At 44.7% G+C, this 22241-nt stretch overlaps 1 protein-coding gene across 1 annotated transcript in view; it reads left to right on the top strand.

The window, feature by feature from the left end:
* The first annotated feature begins 13558 nt into the window (after nt 1-13558).
* The window catches only part of GRIN2A (glutamate ionotropic receptor NMDA type subunit 2A), a 159280-nt gene continuing 150597 nt past the window's right edge, over nt 13559-22241 (top strand). The window contains exon 1 of the mRNA XM_077450171.1: nt 13559-14035. Coding sequence (XP_077306297.1) covers nt 13559-14035 — 477 coding nt within the window. The remainder of the gene's footprint in view (nt 14036-22241) is intronic.

Raw genomic sequence — 22241 nt, 5'->3', positions numbered from 1 at the left:
TGACACATTTTTGGGACCATTGTCATTTATACAGCAATCACTGCTATATAAATGCAGTGATTCCTGTGTAAATGACACTGGCAGTGAAGGGGTTAACCAGTGGGTGGCAGTGTAGGGGTTAAGTGTTCCTAGGGGTATGTTACTAACTGTTGGGGGCTAGGCTTTCATTTAGTGAACACTGATCTCTGCTCCAATCACATGGAGCAGAGATTAGCGTCACTAGTTGCTAGGCAGAACGGGAAGATGCTGTTTACAACGGCATCTCTCCGTTCAGCCGCCCCGTGAGACGATCGTGGGTATGCCCGCGGCGATCGAGTCCGCGGGACCCGCGACCAGACTCACAGGGGTCCCGACCATCACGCGAGCGCGCCACCGGCGGTGCGCTCGCGATGGCAGGGCGGTATTAAAGATTGGACCTGTACGCCTGTATGCCTGCCCGTGCCATTCTGCTGACGTACATCGGCGTGCGCTGGTCGGCAACTGGCTAATTTGGCATGGAGTTACCCTTAACTCCATGTAATTTTTTTATAATTTGACGTGGGGTTCCCCTTAATATCCATACCAGACCTGAAGGGCCTGGTAATTGAATTTGGGGGAACCCTAGGCTTTTTTTTTTTTAATCAATGACTTTCAATGACTGTTCTCTGTATTACGGGGAGCTGCGTTACATCAGAGGGGAGCAAGGTCACCGACACGTCATTGGGGAAGACAGGCTTTCCCCTTGTGTCAGAGGGGGTGGGGTCAGGTGATGGTTGGCCCCGCCCTCCTCATATAAGAAGTGTCAGGCTGCCAGGATCCCCACAGTGTCTCCAGTGAAGACAGAGGATGGATGCGCTGTGCTGGAGGGAGAGATCACCCATCTCTGGATCAGATCAGCCATCGCTGGACCCCGGAGAGATGATCATCCGTCACTGGATAGCAAGACTGGATTATCACCGCTGGAATCTTTTTTTTTTTTTTTAATAAAGGACTTTTGCAATGGTGTGTGTCTTTTTAAACTATTTTTTACACTTTCTTTGTGAAATGGTAGGGGTACTTTTGTACCCCCTTACCATTTCAAACGGGGGGGCCAGGATCTGGGGGTCCCCTTGTTAAAGCGGGCTTCCAGATTCTGATAAACCCCCTGCCCTCAGACCCACACAACCACCGGCCAGGGTTGTGGGAATGAGGCCCTTGTCCTCAACAACATGGGGACAAGGTGCTTTGGGGGGCTACCTCAAAGCACCCTTCCAATGTTGAGGGCATGTGGCCTGGTATGGTTCAGGAGGGGGGCGCTCTCTCGTCCCCCCCTCTTTCCCTGCTGCCTGCCAGGTTGCATGCTCGGATAAGGGTCTGGTATGGATTTTGAGGGGGACCCCCCACGCCATTTTTTTTGGCACGGGGGTTCCCCTTAATATCCATAGCTAATGATAATGACCTGTGTGCATTGTGAAATGCAAATAACCTTAAAAAAACCCCATAGAAGACGTACATTAGAATCCTACTATAGCTTGTAGTCAAAATATTCGACCGGGAATGTATGATTGCAGCATCATAAGTGAGCTTTGCTGCTCCATTGAATCTTCTTTAAACATTCCGACAGACATAAGCTTTCAATGACAGATTCAACTGTAATTCATTTGTATTTTTGGACTAATGCAATTTTTTAACGAAAAACTAAATATATAAAAACGAATTTCGGGAGTAACTAAATAAAAAAAATTTCTGATTAAAACGAAATTCTGAAACAAAATATTTCAGTCTGCACATGTCTACTGAGTACTGACAAATAAACGCACCAAGTAGATACTGTTGATGAAAATCTAAAACATTCACAAAGAAAAACAATCTTATATAAAGTTGTCTAAGGAAGCTGTGATTTCCTTTTGTTCTGAAAGCCATGAAACCCAATTATTGAATCTGAGGGATAAAACGCAGATGCAATTTAGTGATAAACATTCCAGTTTTCCGCAAGAAACAAAATAAAACCCTGGTTATATACCTGTAACAAGACATTAGCATATGAAAACACAAACATACATTCCATAAAGAAAGTCTTTTGCCGCGTACACATGATCAAACAAGCGGGTGGAAGTCCGGCAAACTGAAGTCTGCCAAACAATCCCCCCGTGTGTAGCCTCCGGCATACTTTTTTGACCCGAAAGTACGGCGTACTTACTTAGAAAGTAGTTTTACACTCCAATCTTCCCGCCGGACTCGCATTTCGGCAGACAATCCGGCCGTGTGTATGCCAGTCCACCGTACTTTTGAAATGAGCGGACTTTTCCCGCCCGGAGAAAAGTCTGCTCATTTCGAGCGGGTCTTCAGGTAGGCGGCTGGTATAGATTTAAAGGGGAACCCCAACGCCGAAAAAAATCGGCGTGGGGGTCCCCCCCAGGTCCACATCAGGCCCTTGACGAGCACGCTACCCGGCCGGCCAGGAAAGGGGGGGACGAGCGAGCGGCCCCCCTCCTGAGCCGCACCAGGCTGTGTGCCCTCAACATGGGGGGTGCCTTGGGGAAGGGGGGGGCCACCGGGCACACCGGGCACGCGGCGACTTATATAGGGACAAGGGGTGGGGTCTTCGGTGGATGTCACATGGGTTGATGTCACATGGTGACCCCGCCCCCTTACGATGTCACAGTCCCGGAGGATGCTGGGACTGTCGCCATGTGACATCAACCCATGTGACATCCACCGAAGACCCCGCCCCTTGTCCCTATACAAGTCGCCGCGTGCCCGGTCCCCGTCATTGTGAGTGGAGGACTCGGCGAGGCAACATCTGAAGAAGAAGAAGAAGAAGAGAAGAACAGAAGAACGGAACGCGGCGGCGACAGAAGACCGGGCCACCGCCTGTAAAAGAGCTAGAAGAAGGCGCGGTGGCCCGGCAGAAGAACCGAAGAGGGGGACAAGACCCCCGAAGTCGGAAGAAGAGGGCGGCGGTGAGGAAGAAAGCTGGGCTCCTCCGCTAGTAAAAGAGCTAGAAGAAGATAGCGGAGGAGTCCGGCGAGAAGACCCCCCAAGACGGAAGACCCCCGGAGCTGTGCAATAAACTATTTTATCTTGTGTGTTGTTTTTTTTTGTACTTTATTTTACAGGTGAATGGGTAGGGGTACATTGTACCCCATACTCATTCACATAGGGTGGGGGGTCGGTATCCGGGGCCCCCTTATTAAAGGGGGCTCCCGGATTCCGATAAGCCCCCCGCCCGCAGACTCCGACAACCAACGGCCAGGGTTGTCGGGAAGAGGCCCTTGTCCTCATCAACATGGGGACAAGGTGCTTTGGGGTGGGGGGGCCACGCGGCCCCCCCTTTCCTGGCCGGCCGGGTAGCGTGCTCGGACAAAGGTCTGATGTGGACCTGGGGGGGGACCCCCACGCCGATTTTTTTCGGCGTTGGGGTTCCCCTTTAAGTCCATACCAGGCGGCGGGGCCAGCGACGTCTCCTTCGCGGGCCCCGCCTACCTGGAGACGCTCATTTCGGACTTTCCTCCGCGTGTGTGGGCGAGTCCGTTCACTTCAAAAGTAGGGCGGATAGTAAGGCGGACTTAGTACACTGTATAAGTCCACTGAAAAAGTGCCGTGTGTGGGCAAATAGCCCGTTCGGAAAGTCCGACGGACAGTCTGGCGGGAAGTCCGCCAGACGGCTACGCGGCTTTTCTTATTTATTTTACCAGTGCAGTTTTTCTAATACAAAAAAAAATGTTTGACATCAAACTAATTTTTACCACGTGGATTTTATGTACGGTATACCTTTTACTATAAAAAAAAACTATTGTTCACCATGGTTAAAAAAATTTTAGCAGCTCAAAGAACAAACATTTTTATAAGTTTCAATCTCTACAAGAAAGGTATACTTCACCATAACACATTGGAAAACTCTTCAAAACTATTTCCTCTATGAAAAGAAAGATTACAGTTAAAGAGGAAGTAAACCCTGATGAGTTTACTTCCTCTTTGATTCCCTGCAAAGGCAAAGCATAATGGACTACTATGCATCACGGGCGGCAAGTGGTTAAATTTACCACAGTGCAAAATGACTACAATTTTACAATTTGAAGTCAATAGTTACCCAAAATATAGATCAAATTATTTCTGACTCAAAATTGTGAACAGACGTTTTTAGTCTTGTAATTGTACTGGGAATGTTATATCACTTTAAAACATACATAACAAACACAAAACAAATCATCATGTAACCAGTATTCAGTCTGTGTTATCAACTGTTTTGTTGATACAGCACTTTAGGCATATTAATACTATTAACATGACATGACACAATCCATGGATTCCACCTCTACACAACAAACATAATTCTCACACTTATGCCGCATACACACGACCAGATTTTTCAACGGACTAGGTCCGACGGTCTTCATGACTGACTTTCGGCGGACTTGAACGAATGAACGGACTTGGACACACACAATCACACCAAAGTCCGACGGATTCGAATGTGATGATGTACACCCAGACTAGAATAAGGAAGTCAATAGCTGCCCTAGCGACGGTTTTTGTCCGTCGGACTAGCATACACATGAATGGCTTTCTCGATAGGAACTAGGCCCGTCAGATTTTTGGACAGCAAAGGTCCGATGGAGCCCACACACGATCGAATTGTCCGACGGATTTGTTCCGTCTGACTTTTGCTGTCAAAGTCCGGTCGTGTGTACGTGGCATTAGCCAACTACAACATGTAGACAAAAATATTAGCACATTTCTCTAATAAAACTGCACTTTCCATGCCTGCCTATACATAGACCATGTCTATTTTAATATAGGTCTCATTTTGTTTTGTGGAGGGTGGAGGGTTGAATGGGAGGGGAGTTGGGTCTGATCTCTTCTTATCTGCCTCATCCTTTTATTTCTTATCAGTATCCTCTCTATTTAGATCTTTCCACACAATACAATTACAAGTTTGACTGCCTATCTCATTTCTTGAGGTGCTAAAATGGCAGGACAATACACCCCCCCCCCCCCCCCCAATGACCCAATTTTGGAAATTAGGCACTCCAATTGTTGAGAGGCATGTTGAACCCATTGAATATTAAATTTTTTTGATTAAGTGATTAAAAAATGACATTCTGCTTCTCTTGAGTATGGGGATACCACATGTATGAGACTTTTTGGGAGCCTAGCCGTGTACAGGACCCCGAAAGCCAATCACCGCTGTCAGGATTTCTAAGGGTGTCCATTTTTTATTTTACTCCTCACTACCTATCACAGTTTCAAAGGCCATAAAATGCCAAGATAGCACATCCCCCCCCCTCCTCCCCAAATGACCGCATTTTGGAAATTAGACACCCCAAGCTATTTGCTTAGAGGCATGTTGAGCCCATGGAATATTTTATATTTTGCCACAAGTTGCAGAAAAACTTGTATTATATTTTTTTTTTTTGCACAAAATTGTCACTAAATGCTAAATGATATATTACTCAAACATGCCATGGGCATATGTGAAATTACATGCCAAAATACATTCTGCTGCTTCTCATGAGTACAGGGATACCACATGCGTGATTGATTTTTGGAGCCTAGCTGTGTACAGGAGCCCGAAAATCAATCTAAGGACATAAAATGGTGATTTCCCTTCCTCGCTACTAGGGATGAGCCAACCCCCCCCGTCTCGGTTCACAGCAGAACATTTGAACGGACAGCGGGTTTGCGCAAATTTTCGAACCCTGTTAAAGTCTATGGGACTAGAACATGAGAAATCAAAAGTGCAAATTTTAACGTTATGCAAGTTATTGTCCTTAATAGGGGTTGGGGACCCAGGTCCTGCCCCAGGGTATATGTATCAATGCAAAAAAAAGTTTTAAAAACTGCAGTTTTTTTGGTAGCAGTGATTTTAATGATGCTTAAAGTGAAAAAATAGAAGTGAAATATTCCTTTAAATATCGTGCCTGGGGGGTCTCTATAGTATGCTTGTAAAGTGGCTCGTGTTTCCTGTGTTTAGAATAGTCCCTGCTCAAAATGACTTTTCAAAAGGAAAAAAGTCATTTAAAACTGCTTGCTAATGTCATGACTGGTCTCGGCAATATAGATGAAAATCATTGAGAAACCCCCCCAGCCCATTACCAGCTCCTTTGGGTCTTGTATGGATATTAAGAAGAACCCCTCACCCAAATAAAAAAAGGAAAGGCGTGGGGCCCCTAGGCCCTATAGACTCTGAACAGCAGTATACAGGTGGTGCAAACAAGACAGGGACTGTAGGTTTGTTCTTAAGTAGAATCTGTTTGTAATTTTGAACTGGTAAATTTTTACGTGTAGCTCCAGCCAAAAAATATATTTTTAAGCTTTTTGGAAAACATAGGGAAGGGTTATCACCCCTGTAACATTTGTTTTACTGTCTGTGCACCTGTTCAGAAGGTTACACCTCACTTTTTGTCCCAATGACAATTGGATTTTGAAAATTTGTTTTTTTTGTGTGATACAAGGAACTCTTATAGGAGAAAATTTCCCTTCCTAAGGGTAGATTTCCTCTCACTTCCTGTTGTCTCCTGTTTGCAAGTAGGAGTGGTTTGTAAGTTGAATGTTAGAGAGTAGGGGCCTGCCCTATATACGCTGCAGAAATTTGGGCCTTAGGTGTTGGTGTTGCCACAACACTGTAAGCTCACACAGTTACTCTTGGTGGGTGCAGGAACGGGCCCTGCTGTGAAATATTAGATCAAGAATAGTAATTGCATGCCCCTGATGAACAGGGTCATAAAAATTGGGCCTTTGGTGGTGGATGGTGTGGTGGTATTGCCACAACACTGTAAGGCCTCACAGTTACTCTTGTTTGGATGCAGGAATGGGCCCTGCTGTGAATTATTAGATCAAGAATTGTAATTACATGCCCCTGTTAAACAGGGGCTGAAATATAGGACCTAAGGCACTGGTGCCACACCACTGCAACCCCTCACAGATACTCTAGTTGGAGCACAGGAATGAGCCCTGCTGCAAAGCATTGCATCAAAATGTTTTAGTACATGCCCCTGTTAAATAGGGGCAGAAAAATTGGGCCTTAGGCACTGGTGCTGGTGCCACAACACTGCAACCCCTCACAGATACTCTAGTTGGAGCGCAGAAATGAGCACTGCTGTAAAGTATTGCATCAAAAATTGTAATTACACGCCCCCGGTTAAACAGGGACTGAAAAATTGGACCTTAGCCACTGGTGGCGGTGCCCAGAACCAAAAATGGCGGTGCCCAGAACCAAAAATTCTTACAAGCTATCAGCATGAACATTGAGGAAGAGGATAGTCACTCGGCATAACAGGATAGTCACTCAGCATCAGCATAGGCAGTCTTTTTTTTCACATTTAACAAAAAAAATTATTCTGTTACATCAGCATCAGGTGCTTGGTAGCTGGTGATTTAAGACTGATTCATTTTTATGAAGGTCAGCCGAAAAACGGATTCAGTGGACAGGCACACCCTGTTATCAGTTACAAAGTCTCCAGCAGCACTGAATGTGCGTTCCGAAAGAACGCTGGATGCAGGACAGGCCAATAGCTCAATTGCATACTGTGCAAGCTCTGGCCAGTGAGCCATCCTCAAGACCCAGTAACCCAGAATATTTTCGGTGGGAAAGGTGTCCAAGTCTGATCTTGCCCCTAGGTATTCCTGCACCATGTAAATAAGACACTGGCGATGGTTGCTGGAATAGATCATACCTTGGGTCTGCGGACTAAAAAATTGTCTGAACGCATTGGTCAGACAGCCACCTTCTCCACCGCTCCTTCTGTGACTGACCAAAGCTTCAGCAACACATTGTCCAGGAGGACCAGGATATCGTAACCTCCCAGGCTCTGGAAACGCGTTTCACAAACCTTTCTGTGAGGTCTCCTGAAGTTGTTTCATCCTCTGATCCCTCTATGACGGCAAGATAAGGTCCACAACCTTACCTTGTAACGTGGAACAAGAAGGGTTGCCAGCGAGTAATGATCCCTCTCCTTGATACCACGAATACGAGGATCCTTCCGCAGGATTTGCAGGATCAGGGAGGCTATGCAGCGTAAGTTTGCTGAGGCATTCGGTCTGAAGTCCTCTGGGTCACTAAGGACGACATGATCCGCAACCACCTCCTCCCAGCCACGTACAAGTCCATGGGTTTCTTGGGACTGTAAAAGATCCCTTGAAGACTGCTGCTGTTACTGAGTCCTAGGCTCCAACTCTATGCTGACACAATCCTCCTCCTCCTCCTCATCCTCTTCCTGTGTGATCAGCGGGCACACAGGAACACTGTCTGGATAAAAGGAGCCTTGAGAGGTAAGGAAGTCTTCCTCTTCCTGCCTCTGTTCTGCCTCAAGTGCCCTGTCCATTATTCCACACAGCCTGTGCGCCAACAGGTGGACAAGAGGGACAGTGTCACTGATGTATGCACTGTCACTGCTCACCATCCTCATGGCCTCCTCAAATGGTGACAAGACAGCGCATGCATCCCTGATCATGGCCCACTGGCGTGGGGAAAAAAAACAAGCTTCCCGGACGCTGTCCTGGTGCCATAGTTGCACAAGTACTCATTGATGGCCCTCTGCTGCGTGTGCAGCTGCTGAAGCATGGCCAACGTTCAGTTCCACCTGGTGGGCATGTCACAGATTAGGCGGTTCTTGGGCAGGTTAAATTCCTTTTGGAGGTCAGCCAGCTGAGCACTGGCATTATATGACCTGCGGAAATGCGCACAGACTTTCCTGGCCTGCCTCAGGACATCCTGTAAGCCTGGGTACCTGCCCAAGAACTGTTGCACCACCAAGTTAAGGACATGAGCCCCTGCACTTGAGGAGCTCTGCGGTGTGATGTAGTCGGTTGGCTGCCCTTAAGCTGGCCCCTGGAGGGCATCCTGACTCATTGGAGATGTGCTTCCTCCTCCTCCTCCTCTGCCTCCTCCCCCTCTCTCCTATCAGGCAACCACGTAGAATCAGTGAGCTCATCATCCCCTCCTTCCTTGTCACTGGAGCAAACATGGCAGTATTCTGCAGCTGGGGAAACATGACTGCCAGTTTGTTGTCCTTCTTGGGCAACCCCTCTCTCTTGGCTGATTATACTGCAGCTAGCTGAATCTACTGTATGCCTGTTGTATTATTAGGAAGAAAAAAATAGGAATTGTCTGCAGTGAGCTTTAGCTGAAAACTGTGCCCAGTATACAGTACACTAATATACTGCAGCTAGCTAAATCACCTGCCGGCCTGTGGTATTATCAGGAAGAGAACACCAGCAATTGTCTGCAGTTAGCCTTAGGCCGCGTACACACGGGCGGACTGTCCGCCCAACTAGGTTCGTCAAACAGTTTGACAAACAGTCCGTTCAAAATTAGCATGAACGGACTTGACCACACACGACGAACGAACAGTCCGCTGAAAACTTGCGCGATGACGTGAACGGCACGTACGACGGAACGAGAAATTCGAAGTCCAATACACTGCAATGCAACCTTCGCCGTGTAAATTCTTTCTGAGCATGCGCGAGACTTAGTTTGTCGAACAAGCCTACACACGAGCGGACTGTCCGCTCAAACCAAGTTTCAGCGGACAGTCTTACGGAAATTCCGAAAAACTTTGTTCGACAGACTGTCCGCTGAAACTGTCCGCTGAAGCCCACACACGAGCGGACTGTCCGCTTAAACACTGTTCAGCGGACAAAGTTGGGCGAACAGTCCGCCCGTGTGTACGCGGCCTTAGTTGCACATTGTGCACAGGATACAGTACACTGACTGAAAATACAGCAGCTGCCTGCCTGAGGTAATATTAGGAAGAGAACACCAGCGATTGTCTGCAATTAGCTTTAGTTGCACACAGGATACAGTACACTGACTGAAAATACTGCAGCTGCCTGCCTGTAAGTATATTAGGAAGCGAACACCAGCAATTGTCTGCAATTAGCTTTAGTTGCACACTGTGCACAGAATACAGTACACTGACTGAAAATACTGCAGCTACGTCTAGAAGTGCTTTTGCGGGGGGGCGTGGCTTGGAGATGGCAGAGTAGGAGAGACACACGCTCGTAGAAGCTCCTGCCCTCCACCCGGTCTCTCAGCGGTGATGCTACGGACACAGCGTATCTAGCCTCCCCCCCCCCTCTAAATGGCGCGGTACAGAGTGAGAAGCAGTGCTTACTCTGGGATGAAGAAGAAGGAGAAGGGGGCTCAAAAACCGGGGGAACAGCCGGAGATAGATCGCTTCTTCCCCCATACAAGAGCGGCGGTGTCCAGAAAACAATCAGCGGGACCACGTGACCAAGCGGCAGGCGGAGACAAGCATAAGTGTATGCACGAGTTACCCGGAGGAGAGACAAGTGAGATGCAGGAATGAAGACGGTCTACTCCCCAGCTCCAGATAGGTAGGACCCGGGGGTTGCAAAGAGAGGAGGTGATGGAGGAGAGTGGTAACCACCAGGAACACCAAGGAAGTACACAGCGATCTATGGGAGATCCAGAATTAAGAGCGCTCTTTCAAACGCTCCCTACACGTGCAGATATTGACACAATGGTGACCCGGTTTGAGGACACACTCCGACGGGAAATGAAGCTAGTCCAAACTGAAGTGCAGCATTTATCAGAATTCCTAAGAGAGGAAGATCAACAGGTATCCTTCAACGGGTATCCTTAGAGAAGCGGGTCCAACAGCTGGAGCAGGTACAGACTGTACATGTTTTACATGTTTCTAATATGCAGTTGCAAATAGAGGAAATGGAGGACCGCAGCCGCCGTCAGAATCTGAGATTCAGGGGGATACCTGAGACAGTGGGACAGGACGCACTGCAGTCTATGGTACAAGCTATTTGTCAACAACTGGTAGCTCTTGCTCCCCCCCAGGACTGGGAGCTTGAGAGAGTTCATAGAGCCCTGGGTCCCCCGTCAGTAAATGTAAATAGACCTAGAGATGTTATATGTCGATTCTACCGTTTTGCCCAGAAAGAGTTAATAAGCCGTAAAGCGTGGGAAGCAGGAGATATAGAGTATGACGGAGTAAGGGTGAAAGTACTGCCAGATTTATCCCGTGCTACTCTGCAGCGAAGGGCAATGATGCGCCCACTCTTGGACAGAATTAAACTATCAGGGGGGGCCTATAAATGGGGGTACCCAATAGCGCTGATTGTAAAAAAAATTTGATGACTTTTTATTTGCGACACCCGGCAGAAATATGGGGGTTACTGTGTGGGTGTTGTGGTTGTAGATTTGGTTTTAGGGGAAAGAGAAAAGACAAATGATTTTCTCCTTTTTTTTTTCTCACAGAAATATGGGGGTTACTGTGTGGGTGTTGTGGTTGTAGATTTGGTTTTAGGGGAAAGAGAAAAGACAACTGATTTTCTCCCTTTTTTTTTGTTTTTTGTTTTTTTTGCTTTTTTTAAGGACGTAAGAGAGGAAGGAGGGGGTTGGTAAGAGTGCCCAAAAATAATAGGGTGCTCCCTACCCACTCTTTTCTAGGGGAGTTAGCATGGGGAAAAGAAAAAGGAAAAAACATATAATTCTTATTTTTATTTTTGGTCACGTTTTTGAATATATATATAGGTAAGATAGGCATTACGGGGGTGGGGCATTCTTTTCTAGGGGTGGGGGGGGGGGATTTTAGACTGAAGGGGATATAAAAGTTTATAAAAAAGGGTAGAAAAAAGGGGGGGGGTGGGATATATAACACTAACATTGACAAGGTAATAAAGAAGAATGTACAGACCCCATTGAAAACTAGAGAAGTAGGGATCGGTGGCCCTTTTCCTCCCCAATCTGCCCCCAAAGACCCCATTCTCAATAAACTGGAAATAGGGAGCAGGTCGATTGATGAGAAACATCTACTAGGAGAACTACACCACATCGTGGGGGACTTGGGGGGGACTTGGGAAGTTATTCACTTTATTGATAACGATATTGACACTGGAGCAAGGGAGAGGATAGGGCAAGAACACATATATGACATTTTTATATTTGGGAAATAACACTGTCACTTATTAAGTTATGAGAAATATAGTGAGTAAGAGAAATAGTTGGAGGCGGGGTGAGGGGGAGGAGGCGGGGTGAGGGGGAGGGGGCGGGGGGGTGGGGGAGTGAACTAGAAGACAGAGACGGGGGGAAGGGGGCAAGGGTACACCAATTCACATTCTCACTTTGTGGTTGGGTTTGGTAGGCTCGCGCAATGTGGTGGATCTGAGCAGTTGAACAGAAGTAGTGGGAGTTATAGGTGACAAGAGGAATGAAGTCAAGGAAGGGGATGTAGTAAAAATGTAGTAACATTTCAGAAAAAGGAAGAAAAAGCTGGAGAGGGGGTTGTAGGGAGAGGGAAGAGGGGGGGTGGGGGGGAGGAAATAGAAGCCAATGGAAGAGTAAACATAGAAGGGACAGGGGAAAGGATAAAAGAGCACAAGAGGATAGAAGGGGGTCTGGGAATAAGAATAAGGGGGAAAAAAAAATTAGGAGAATAGAGGGGAGAGGAGGAGGAAAGATGAAGAAAAGAGAGAGGGGGACAGTGACAGTAAATGTCGGGAATTACTCCCTCCTCTGAAATAAAATGCGCTGTGTAGTAGAAGGATGGGGAAATAGGTTAAGAAAGGGGGATACTGGGGGGAGGGTATAGGAGTGGAGCACTCTGGCCGATTCAAGTCAACCCCCTAATTAGGTCTGCACCCACGTGAACCATATAATTGGAGGTTCAGGGCTGGGTGCCTCTCTTAGGGGCTGATAGGAAAGGGGTGGGTTAGGGTTGGATTAGAAAAGAATTGGGTTTTTATTTTTTGGGGTTTATAATTTTTTTTTTCTCTCTCGTCTCGCTCTGCCTTTCTACATCCCCCTAGAGATGGAAGGGATAAGGGTAACCTCCATAAATGCAAAAGGATTGAATATACCGGAGAAACGGAAGATGCTCCTTAATGAACTGAAACGATCCTGTACGGACGTGGCTTTTATACAAGAAACACACTTTAAAAGGAGTGATCTCCCGTATCTCCAGAATAGATTGTTTCCCTGTGTATACCATGTACATAATCAAGTATCAAAGTCTAAGGGAGTGTCCATCTTAATTTCTAACCGGGTACCCTGGGCTCTTATGGATATGCGGACGGATGTAGATGGACGCTTCCTTTTTCTAAAAGGACAAATCGGGGGGGGGGGGCAAAGGTCACGCTAGCTACTGTGTATGCGCCAAATACGCATCAAGATAATTTTATAAGTAAAACTCTGACTAAATTAATGGAATTTGCAGAAGGGAAAATGATCTTAGGCGGAGATTTTAACATACCATTGGACCCCAAGGAAGATACGTCATCGGGAGTCTCTTCATCCCCCAGGGGTATCAGAGGGAAGATAGTGCGGAAGTTGCAAGAGATGCAATTAGTGGATGTATGGAGGTTGTTACATGTAGGAGAAAGAGATTATACGTTTTTCTCCAACCCGCATCAACTCTACTCCCGCATTGATCTTTTTTTGATACCACACTACTTATTGCCGTCAGTGCATAAAGTAGAGATAGGAAACATAACTTGGTCAGATCATGCACCAGTGACATTACAGATATCCCTGTCATGCCCGGCTCCCTCCACGGGGTGGCAATGGCGTTTAAATGAAAGTCTGTTGCAGATCCCCGAAATACGGGAAGACGTAGGGAAAGAAATGGAAGCATACTTTCAGATAAACGACACCCCGGGAAGTGACCCGGGCATGATATGGGAGGCACACAAGGCGGTAATGAGAGGAGTGTTGATTAAACACGGCTCTCGATTAAAAAAAGTGCGAGAAGAGCAGATGGTAAAACTGGTAGAAGAAATTCAGAAGCTGGAGGCTCTCCATAAGAATATACAAACTATATCCACAGGAAATGAGTTGGCATATCTGAGGAGACAGCTGACTGATCTCCTCCGATGTAAAGCGAAGGCGGCAATCCAGTTTGGCAGGAAAGTAACGTATGAATTAGGAGACAAATGTAGCAAAGCATTAGCAGGGAAGCTTAAAGAAAAGGGGAAGACGGTTTATGTCCCTCATATTAAGAGAGAAAATGGACGTTTGATCTCCCTGCCTAAAGAGATAGCTAAGAGATTCGGAGAATATTACTCTTCGTTATATAACTTGTCACCACCTCCGATACCCCAGGTTAAAATGGAAGAATACCTATCGGCAGCATGTCTGAGTAGGCTTTCTTCCAGGGAACGTAAAGATTGGAACAAAATCAAATAAATGGTGCTGCGCTCCCTTAACCAATAAAATACGTGAATAAGTTAATCTGTATCAAGTGCTAACAATTAATTATACATAAAATACCAGTGAGTAAAATCTAATTATCGTGACCAATCGTGATCAGTGATTAAGGTGTCTTGTGCTAACATATAATAAACATATAATATATATGTGCAAAATTAGAATATCTAATAAAATATGCAAAATTGCATAAAACCACATACAAAATCGCATAGAGAACACTCAGTGGAGGTGATAAATACAGGCAAAACAATATCTCACAGAGTGTAATTAAAATGCCAAGCTAAATTAACATAGATGTGAATCACACGGTGCAATTCAAACAAAATAAATAAGTCTCTTGGAATGCGGCATAATATAAAGTGACATGTGATCCGTAAAGTGCTTCTCAAAGTAGCAGGTGCCAACAAAACCACACAAGGTGTACACACTCTGGTGTCTCTTCAGTGTCCCACACGTATCGAATAAGGTGGCCCCTTACCTTACTGCTGTAAGGCAAACAGCATATAGAGGACAAGGTCTCAGATGGTTTATGCGGTGTACCCCTAACTCCAAGTAAAAGGTCTTATCCCCACATCAGTATGTCACAATGGCAGGATCTCACAAAGAAGGAAAAAGGAGGGCTCCAATAGTGAAGTACATATATACTCTTTAATAATTAAAATCAGCAAAGTGGAGAGGTTCTCACAAACAGCAAGTTAATAATTCGTAAAATACACAGCCGAGCGTTCCGTTCGTGTCTCGGACGTGACTTCCGGTATCCGAAAAACTCTTCCTATTCCGACGCATATCGTCATGTGTCACATGACTTCATCAGGGAAATAGAAGATTGGAAGCCCCTATAATGATAGAGGAATTAAATGCAGTGATAAAAACAGTTAAACAGGGGAAAGCGCCGGGACCAGATGGATTTACAATCCAATACTATAAGAATTTTCTCCCAACCCTAGGTACGCATATGCTAAAGGCCTTTAATGCAATTGGCCAAGCGGCTGCCCTTCCTCCGGATGCACTCAGAGCGCATATTTCAGTAATACCAAAGGAAGGGAAAGATCCCGTGGAATGTGGGAGTTATCGTCCAATCTCATTGTTAAATATCGATCTAAAGCTCTTTACCAAACTGTTGGCATCTCGCCTCCAGCCATTATTAAACCAACTGATACATCGAGATCAAGTAGGGTTTATCCCTACTAGGGAGGCGAGAGACAACACGGTTAAGGTACTCAACCTGGTCCACTATGCCAACCAAACAAGAACCCCCTCTATCTTTTTAAGTACTGACGCAGAAAAAGCGCTCGATAGGGTTAATTGGGGGTTTATGTTTGAAGTATTGAGACATATGGGATTAGGTGAGCATATGATAAAATGGATATCTGGAGTATATTCCTCCCCTCAGGCTCTGGTTAAAGTTAACGGGGTACTCTCAGAGCCGATTAAAATTTCAAATGGAACGCGGCAGGGTTGCCCACTTTCTCCTATGCTATTTGCCCTTTCGATAGAACCACTACTGAATAAAATTAGGTTAAATCCAGATATCAGAGGTCTCCAATTAGGGGACAGGAACTATAAAATCTCTGCGTATGCAGATGATCTGTTGTTCTCACTTGCTAGTCCACACGTCTCACTGCCAAATCTAATGAAGGAAGTAGAAGAATATGGAGCATTAGCAAATTTTAAAATCAACTATGCAAAGTCAGAGGCAATGGGGGTAGCTTTACCCCCGGAGAAACAACAATTTCTACAACCTAATTTTAACTTTAAATGGGTAGGGACAGCTTTAAAGTACCTGGGCACACAGATCCCAGCAAAGATAGAGGAGACATTTAAGATGAATTTTCCTCCGTTGCTTAAGGCAGTTAGAACTCTGGTAGAGAAATGGCAACATGGACTGCATTCATGGTTTGGCCGCTGCAATTCCATTAAAATGAGTATCCTGCCAAAATTCCTGTACCTATTACAGGCCCTACCGATAGAGATTTTATCTGCCTTCTTCCGCAAAGTAGACACGGTTTTTACTAAATTCATTTGGTCAGGTAAGCGACCAAGGGTTAGTAGAAGCCGGATGACCATGTTAAAAAGAGATGGAGTCCTAGCAGTTCCAGACTTACTTAAATATTACAAGGCGGTTCATATTGGTAGGATTATCGATTGGTGTAGGCATACAGAATTTAAACTGTGGACGGAACTAGAGCAAGAAATGAGCACAGTACCCCTATGAAGAGCGATTTGGTGCTACACTGTACTACCGGAATCCTTGAAAAAGCACCCCCTTATAGGCCAAACATTGCGAATAGGGCTTAGAATTAGTCAGAATCCAAAATTTTCGTCAACACAATCCCCACTATTTCCGATACTGGGTAACCCTAGTTTTGAACCAGGGGTGGAGAGGAGGGCCTTTGGGAGCCTTTGGGAAAAGGGTTATACTCAGGCATCACATTTTTTGCAATCTGACTCCTGGCCTACAGTGACCTTATTGACTCAACGGGGGGGGGCGATTTGAAATTAATTTTTGGCAGGCAATGCAGCTTCGGCACTTTTTTGAGTCATTGGGTCCAGCAATAAACTATAAACGAGGTCTGACAAGATTTGAATTATATTGTGAAGAGAAGGAACCTCTTTATCGAACGATATCAAAAATATATACAATGATTACAGCCCCCCCAGATAATTATGAGATGCCAGGTTTTGCAAAGTGGGAACGGGACTTGGATAGGACATTCTCATCAGATCAACGTCAGAGGATGATATACCTCTCGCTAAACTCATCAGTCTGTACTGGAACTCAGGAACTAAATTATAAGCTGTTGACGAGGTGGTATTATACCCCATCGAAGCTCCAGAGGTTTTCCCCTGGAGCTTCAGATCAATGTTGGAGATGCAACAGGGGACGGGGGACTCTATTCCATATTTTTTGGACCTGTCCCAGGATCAAACAGTATTGGAGAGAAGTGCAAAAGATTGTGCAAAAATTTCCCGAATACCGAATACTGGATGACCCGCCTTTCTTTCTGTTGCACCTCTCACATATTCCAATAAGAAAATATAAGAACTCGGTATTGTGTCATATGGTTAACGAGGCTAAGGCGGGTATTGCCCAATCTTGGAAAGACCCTAAGCCACCCACGATAGCAATGTGGTTAAATAAGGTTAGAAAAGTGGGGGCCTTAGAAGACTTAGTATACTCGGCCCAGGACAGGAGTGAGCAATATGCCAAGGTATGGACAGTTTGGAATGCTTTCCTCTCTTCAGAAGAAGGAAAGAGACTGATGGGGGACAGGGAAAGATAAGGAAACCACTTTGTGGTGGGATTAAATAACAAATAACAAAAAAATAAACATGGAGGTCCCAGGGTGATGGAGTGGGAGAAGGGTGGTAGACTGTAGAGGAAACGAATAGAGATGTGTGTTTTTTTGTTTGTTTTGTTTTTGGGGGAGGGGGGGGGGGGTCGGGGGAAAATATTAAAATAAAAGGAGGAAAATGTAGTACTTAATAACAGTGGAGATAAATAGGATAGAGTTCTCAGCTACTAAAAACGGGAAAATGGAACCCTTGCTGAGAGCAGGATGGGCTGGGAACTGTTGAATGTATGTATGTAATTATGAAGGTGTTTGTAATTTAACTTTGTGACCTCCTTGAGTATAAATAAAGATTATTTAAAGAAAATACTACAGCTGCCTGCCTGAGGTAATATTAGGAAGAGAACACCAGCAATTGTCTGCAATTAGCTTTAGTTGCACACTGTGCACAGGATACAGTACACTGACTGAAAATACTGCAGCTGCCTGCCTGTAAGTATATTAGGAAGAGAATAATAGGAACGGATCTAGCTAAACTGAACACAGTGCTGGTGTGTATATATACATATACATATATATATATATATATATATATATATATATATGTGTAGCACTAACCCCCGAAGGAGCTGCTGAAATTTGATTTGGGCCTGCACTCTGCTAATGAACCCCCCTGAATTTGCTCAGTCCCCTTGACACAGCTGTGGTGCAATACAATAAATTACAGAATAATATAATACAATATACCTGTATTGTAACCTCAGGATCCACTGGCTCCACCTGCTGGGAGAAAACAACACTCCACATAACTGGATACTTAACCAAATATATTTAACTGTGAATATGTTTCAAAAGATGATTACAATAATTGTGCTGTCATCCCAACATAGGACGACAGTACAATGGATTTCCACATAAACGATTGCAAACAATATATATATAGATATAGATATACCCGGGAGCTCCCCCTACTTTTAAAGCTATGCGTGAGATCTCACTTAAAGTACTTAGTCTTTGATCTCCTTGTCTTCGCTAGCTAAAGTAACTCCTTGTGATTTGTAATCCACAGGTTAAAGTAAGTTAAGTTGAGGTAAAGGTGCTCCTGATGTGATTTCAGTAACTATATTACAAGGCTTAAGACGTCAGAGTAGATAGGCTTCAAGTCTGCTCAGTATCAGTTGCTCTGCTCCTCCTTCGTGGAGCTATAAATCCCAGTGAGGCCTGTGTATGAGTCTAACTGCGTGTGAAAGTTAACAAACTGTGGGTTGTAACCCGCTCACCAACTGGATCGGAGCTCCGTGTAGTAGCTTCGGTCCGGTGACTGCAGCTTGCTTCTCCGTCAGCTGGGTTCGTCACTCCATTCCACTCCGCTGGGTGAACCCGGGCCTCTGATGGACAAACGAGTGTCTCTGGATCTCTCCAATCTGGTCACTGTGTCTCTGGCACCGTCAGGTCACTCACACAAACTGTTGGAGTTGCGCTCTGTGATGGCCGCAGGCCCCTTCTCATGGGAGGCCTCCTCACAGATCCTCACAGGCAGACCATGCGATCCCAAGAGACCTAAAATGGCCGCTCAGGGTCCTTTTATGTCCTACCCAGCATGCACTGCTAGAGAAAGTGTTCATGGGTAGGTCATCAAGCCTCCTGGGTAAAAGGGTCAACCTTCTGATCAAAACAACAGTCACTTCCTGTATATGTCTTTTGTGCTTTCTTCAAAGCAATAAACATTTAAGTTCAGTACCAGTATTTGGCTACTAGATGCCGCCAAATACTAAGCTATAGAATTGTCCATAGGCTTACATTGAAAAAAATCAACATTACACATTTATAGGCAAAAGTTATCAGCGCTACATATTATATATATATATATATATATACATATATATATATATATACACACACAACACCTGGGATGCATATATACTAAATACACTGACTGCAGCTAACTGACTCATCTGCCTGCTCTATCTAACTCAAATAAAATGACACTGTCTCTCTCTCTATCTCTCAGCATGCCGGAACACACTACAGAAGGCCGACTTCCAGGCAGCCTTATATATTGTGGGGCATTTACTAAATTCCCTGAGGCATAATTGGCCAAAGCCACCCTGCCTTTGGCCATCTATAGCTCTCCGTTCTTACCACACTGTGATTGGCTAAAGCATGTGGGTCATAGTGCATGCTTGGCCAATCATCAGCCATCAATGCATTGCGATGCAGCAGTGAATTATGAGCTGTGACGCACCACTCGAATTTGGCACGAACGGCCCATAATGTTTGTAAATCGACAAGCGGCCGATGTTCGAGTCCAACTTACATTCAACTCGAACTCGAAGCTCATCCCTACTTGCTACCTGTCACATTTTCTGAGGCCATGAAATTTCAAGATAGCACAAAAAAAAAAGCTATTTGCTGAGAGGAATGTTGAGTCCTTGGAATACTTTATATTTTGCCACAAGTTTTGGGAATATATATATATATATATATATATATATATATATATATATATATTGCACAAAGTTGTCACTAAATGATATATTTTTCAAACATGGCATGGTATATGTGGAATTACACTCCAAAATACATTCTTCTCCTGAGTAAGGAGATACCACATGTGTGTGTTTTTTTTTTTGGCAGTCTAGCTGTGTACAGGACCCCCAAAACCTTCAGGCTTTCTAAGGGCGTACATTTTTGATTTCTCCTCACTGCCTATCACAGTTTCGGAGACCATGAAATTCCCAGATAGCACAACCCCCCCCAATTATTTTGGAAAGTAGACACCCCAAGCTATTTGCTGAGAGGCATGTTGAGTATTTTGCAGATCTCGCTTTTTGTCACAAAGTTTTGAAAACTTAAAAAAGGAAAAAAAACATTTTTTTTCCTTCATTTTTAAAAACAAATGAGAGCTGCAAAATAATCTGGACATTTCAGGGCCTCCAAAACTGTGATAGTTAGTGAGGAGTAAAATCAAAAATTGACACCTTTAGAAAGCCTGAAGGTGGTGCCTGTTTTTTTTTGGGTCTTGTACGTGGCTAGGCTCCCAATAAGTCTCACACATGTGGTTTTGTAGTGCCTACTTTCCAAAATGGGGTAATTTTTTTGGGGGGGAGGGTTTGTGCTGGACATTTCATGGCCTCCGAAACTGTAATAGGTAGTGAGGAGTGAAATCACCATTTTATACCCTTAGAAAGCCTGAAGGCGGTGATTGGTTTTCGGGGACCTGTACTGTGGATATGCTCCTAAAAAGTCCCACACATGTAGTATTCATGCAGTACTCATGAGACGCGGCATAATGTATTTTGGGGGGAAATTCTACATATGTCCATGGCATGTTTGAGCAATATAACATTTAGTGACAACTTTGTGCAAAACTAAAAAGTTTGTTATTTTCCCGAAACTTGTAGCAAAATATAAAATATTCCAAGGACTCAACATGCCTATCAGCAAATAGCTTGGGGTGTCTAGTTCCCAAAAAGGGGTCATATGGGGGGGAGTGTTGAACTGTCCTGGCATTTTATGCACAACATTAGAAGCTTATGTTGTACATCACCCACTCTTCTAAACACTTGAAGACTAAGCCCTTGCTGACACTTTTGTTTACATTCATTTTTTTGTTTTGCTAGAAAATTACTTTGAACCCCCAAACATTATACATTTTTTTAGAGCAAGGGCCCTACAGATTAAAATGGTGGGTTGCATTCTCGGGTTCCCTGTTGGGACAGGAGAGCCCGATAAAACCATGGAAGATGGTGATTGTTTGTAAAAGCAGTCTAGAAGCTAATTAGCCACTAGGATTGCTTTTACATGAAAGCTGACCGCTGGCTGAAAATAATGATACCAAGATGATACCTAAACCTGCAGGCATCATTCTGGTATAACCACTCAAAGTCCAGCAACATACAAGTACATTGCTGGTCCTTGTTGGGCATATATTGTAATGTTCTTTTTTTCATGCAGCCTGTGGGCTGAATGAAAAAAAAAAGATTGATCAGTGGGTATGCCCACCACTAAAATGCAATGCTTTCTCTTTACAAAATTTTCAGTCTTTTTTCATTCATAGTACAAAAAATAAACAAACCCATTGGTGATCAAATGCCACCAAAAAAAAGCTCAATTTGTGTGAAAAAAAGACAAAAAATTCATATGGGTAGCATGTAATTTTCATTCAAAATGTGAGAGCACTGAAAGCTTAAAATTGGTCTGATTAGAAAGGGGATTTAAGTGCCCAGTGGTCAAGTGGTTAAAAAAATGAATATGTAAATGATAAATCAATACATTATTTTTGCTTTCACTCGACCAATATGCTCATAGGTACTTCATCCCAAAAAAGCATATATTGTGGAATGGAATAGGACCATTCCACCATTTGGACAATTTCAGATCCAGGATGTCTGAGGTGCAAAACATGGTTTCTATACTGGAGGATAGGAATGAGCCGAACACCCCGCGGTTCGATTCACACCAGAACATACCGAAAAGGCAAAAATTCAGCAGAAAAAACGAACACCGTTAAAATCTATGGAACGCGAACATGAATAATCGAAAGTGCTAATTATAAAGGCTTATATGCACGTTATTGTCATAAAAAGTGTTTGGGGACCCGGGTCCTGCCCCAGGAGACCCTTCAGGTCTGGTGTGGATTTTAAGGGGAACCTTGTGCTAAAATGTAAAAACAAATGGCATAGATGTCCTCCCCAAAGTCCATACCAGACCCTTATCCGAGCATGCAACCTGACAGGGTGCAGGAAAAGAGGGGGGATGAGAGAGCACCCCCCCCTCCTGAACCATACCAGGCCACATGCCCT

The sequence above is a fragment of the Lithobates pipiens genome, unplaced genomic scaffold, assembly GCF_037356315.1.
Source record: "Lithobates pipiens isolate NorthernLeopardFrog02 unplaced genomic scaffold, aLitPip1_a1.2 Scaffold_22, whole genome shotgun sequence".
In the NCBI taxonomy this organism is placed as follows: Eukaryota; Metazoa; Chordata; class Amphibia; order Anura; family Ranidae; genus Lithobates; species Lithobates pipiens.
The sequence above is the reverse complement of the archived record's forward strand: the minus strand, read 5'-3'. Positions and strand labels throughout refer to the sequence as shown.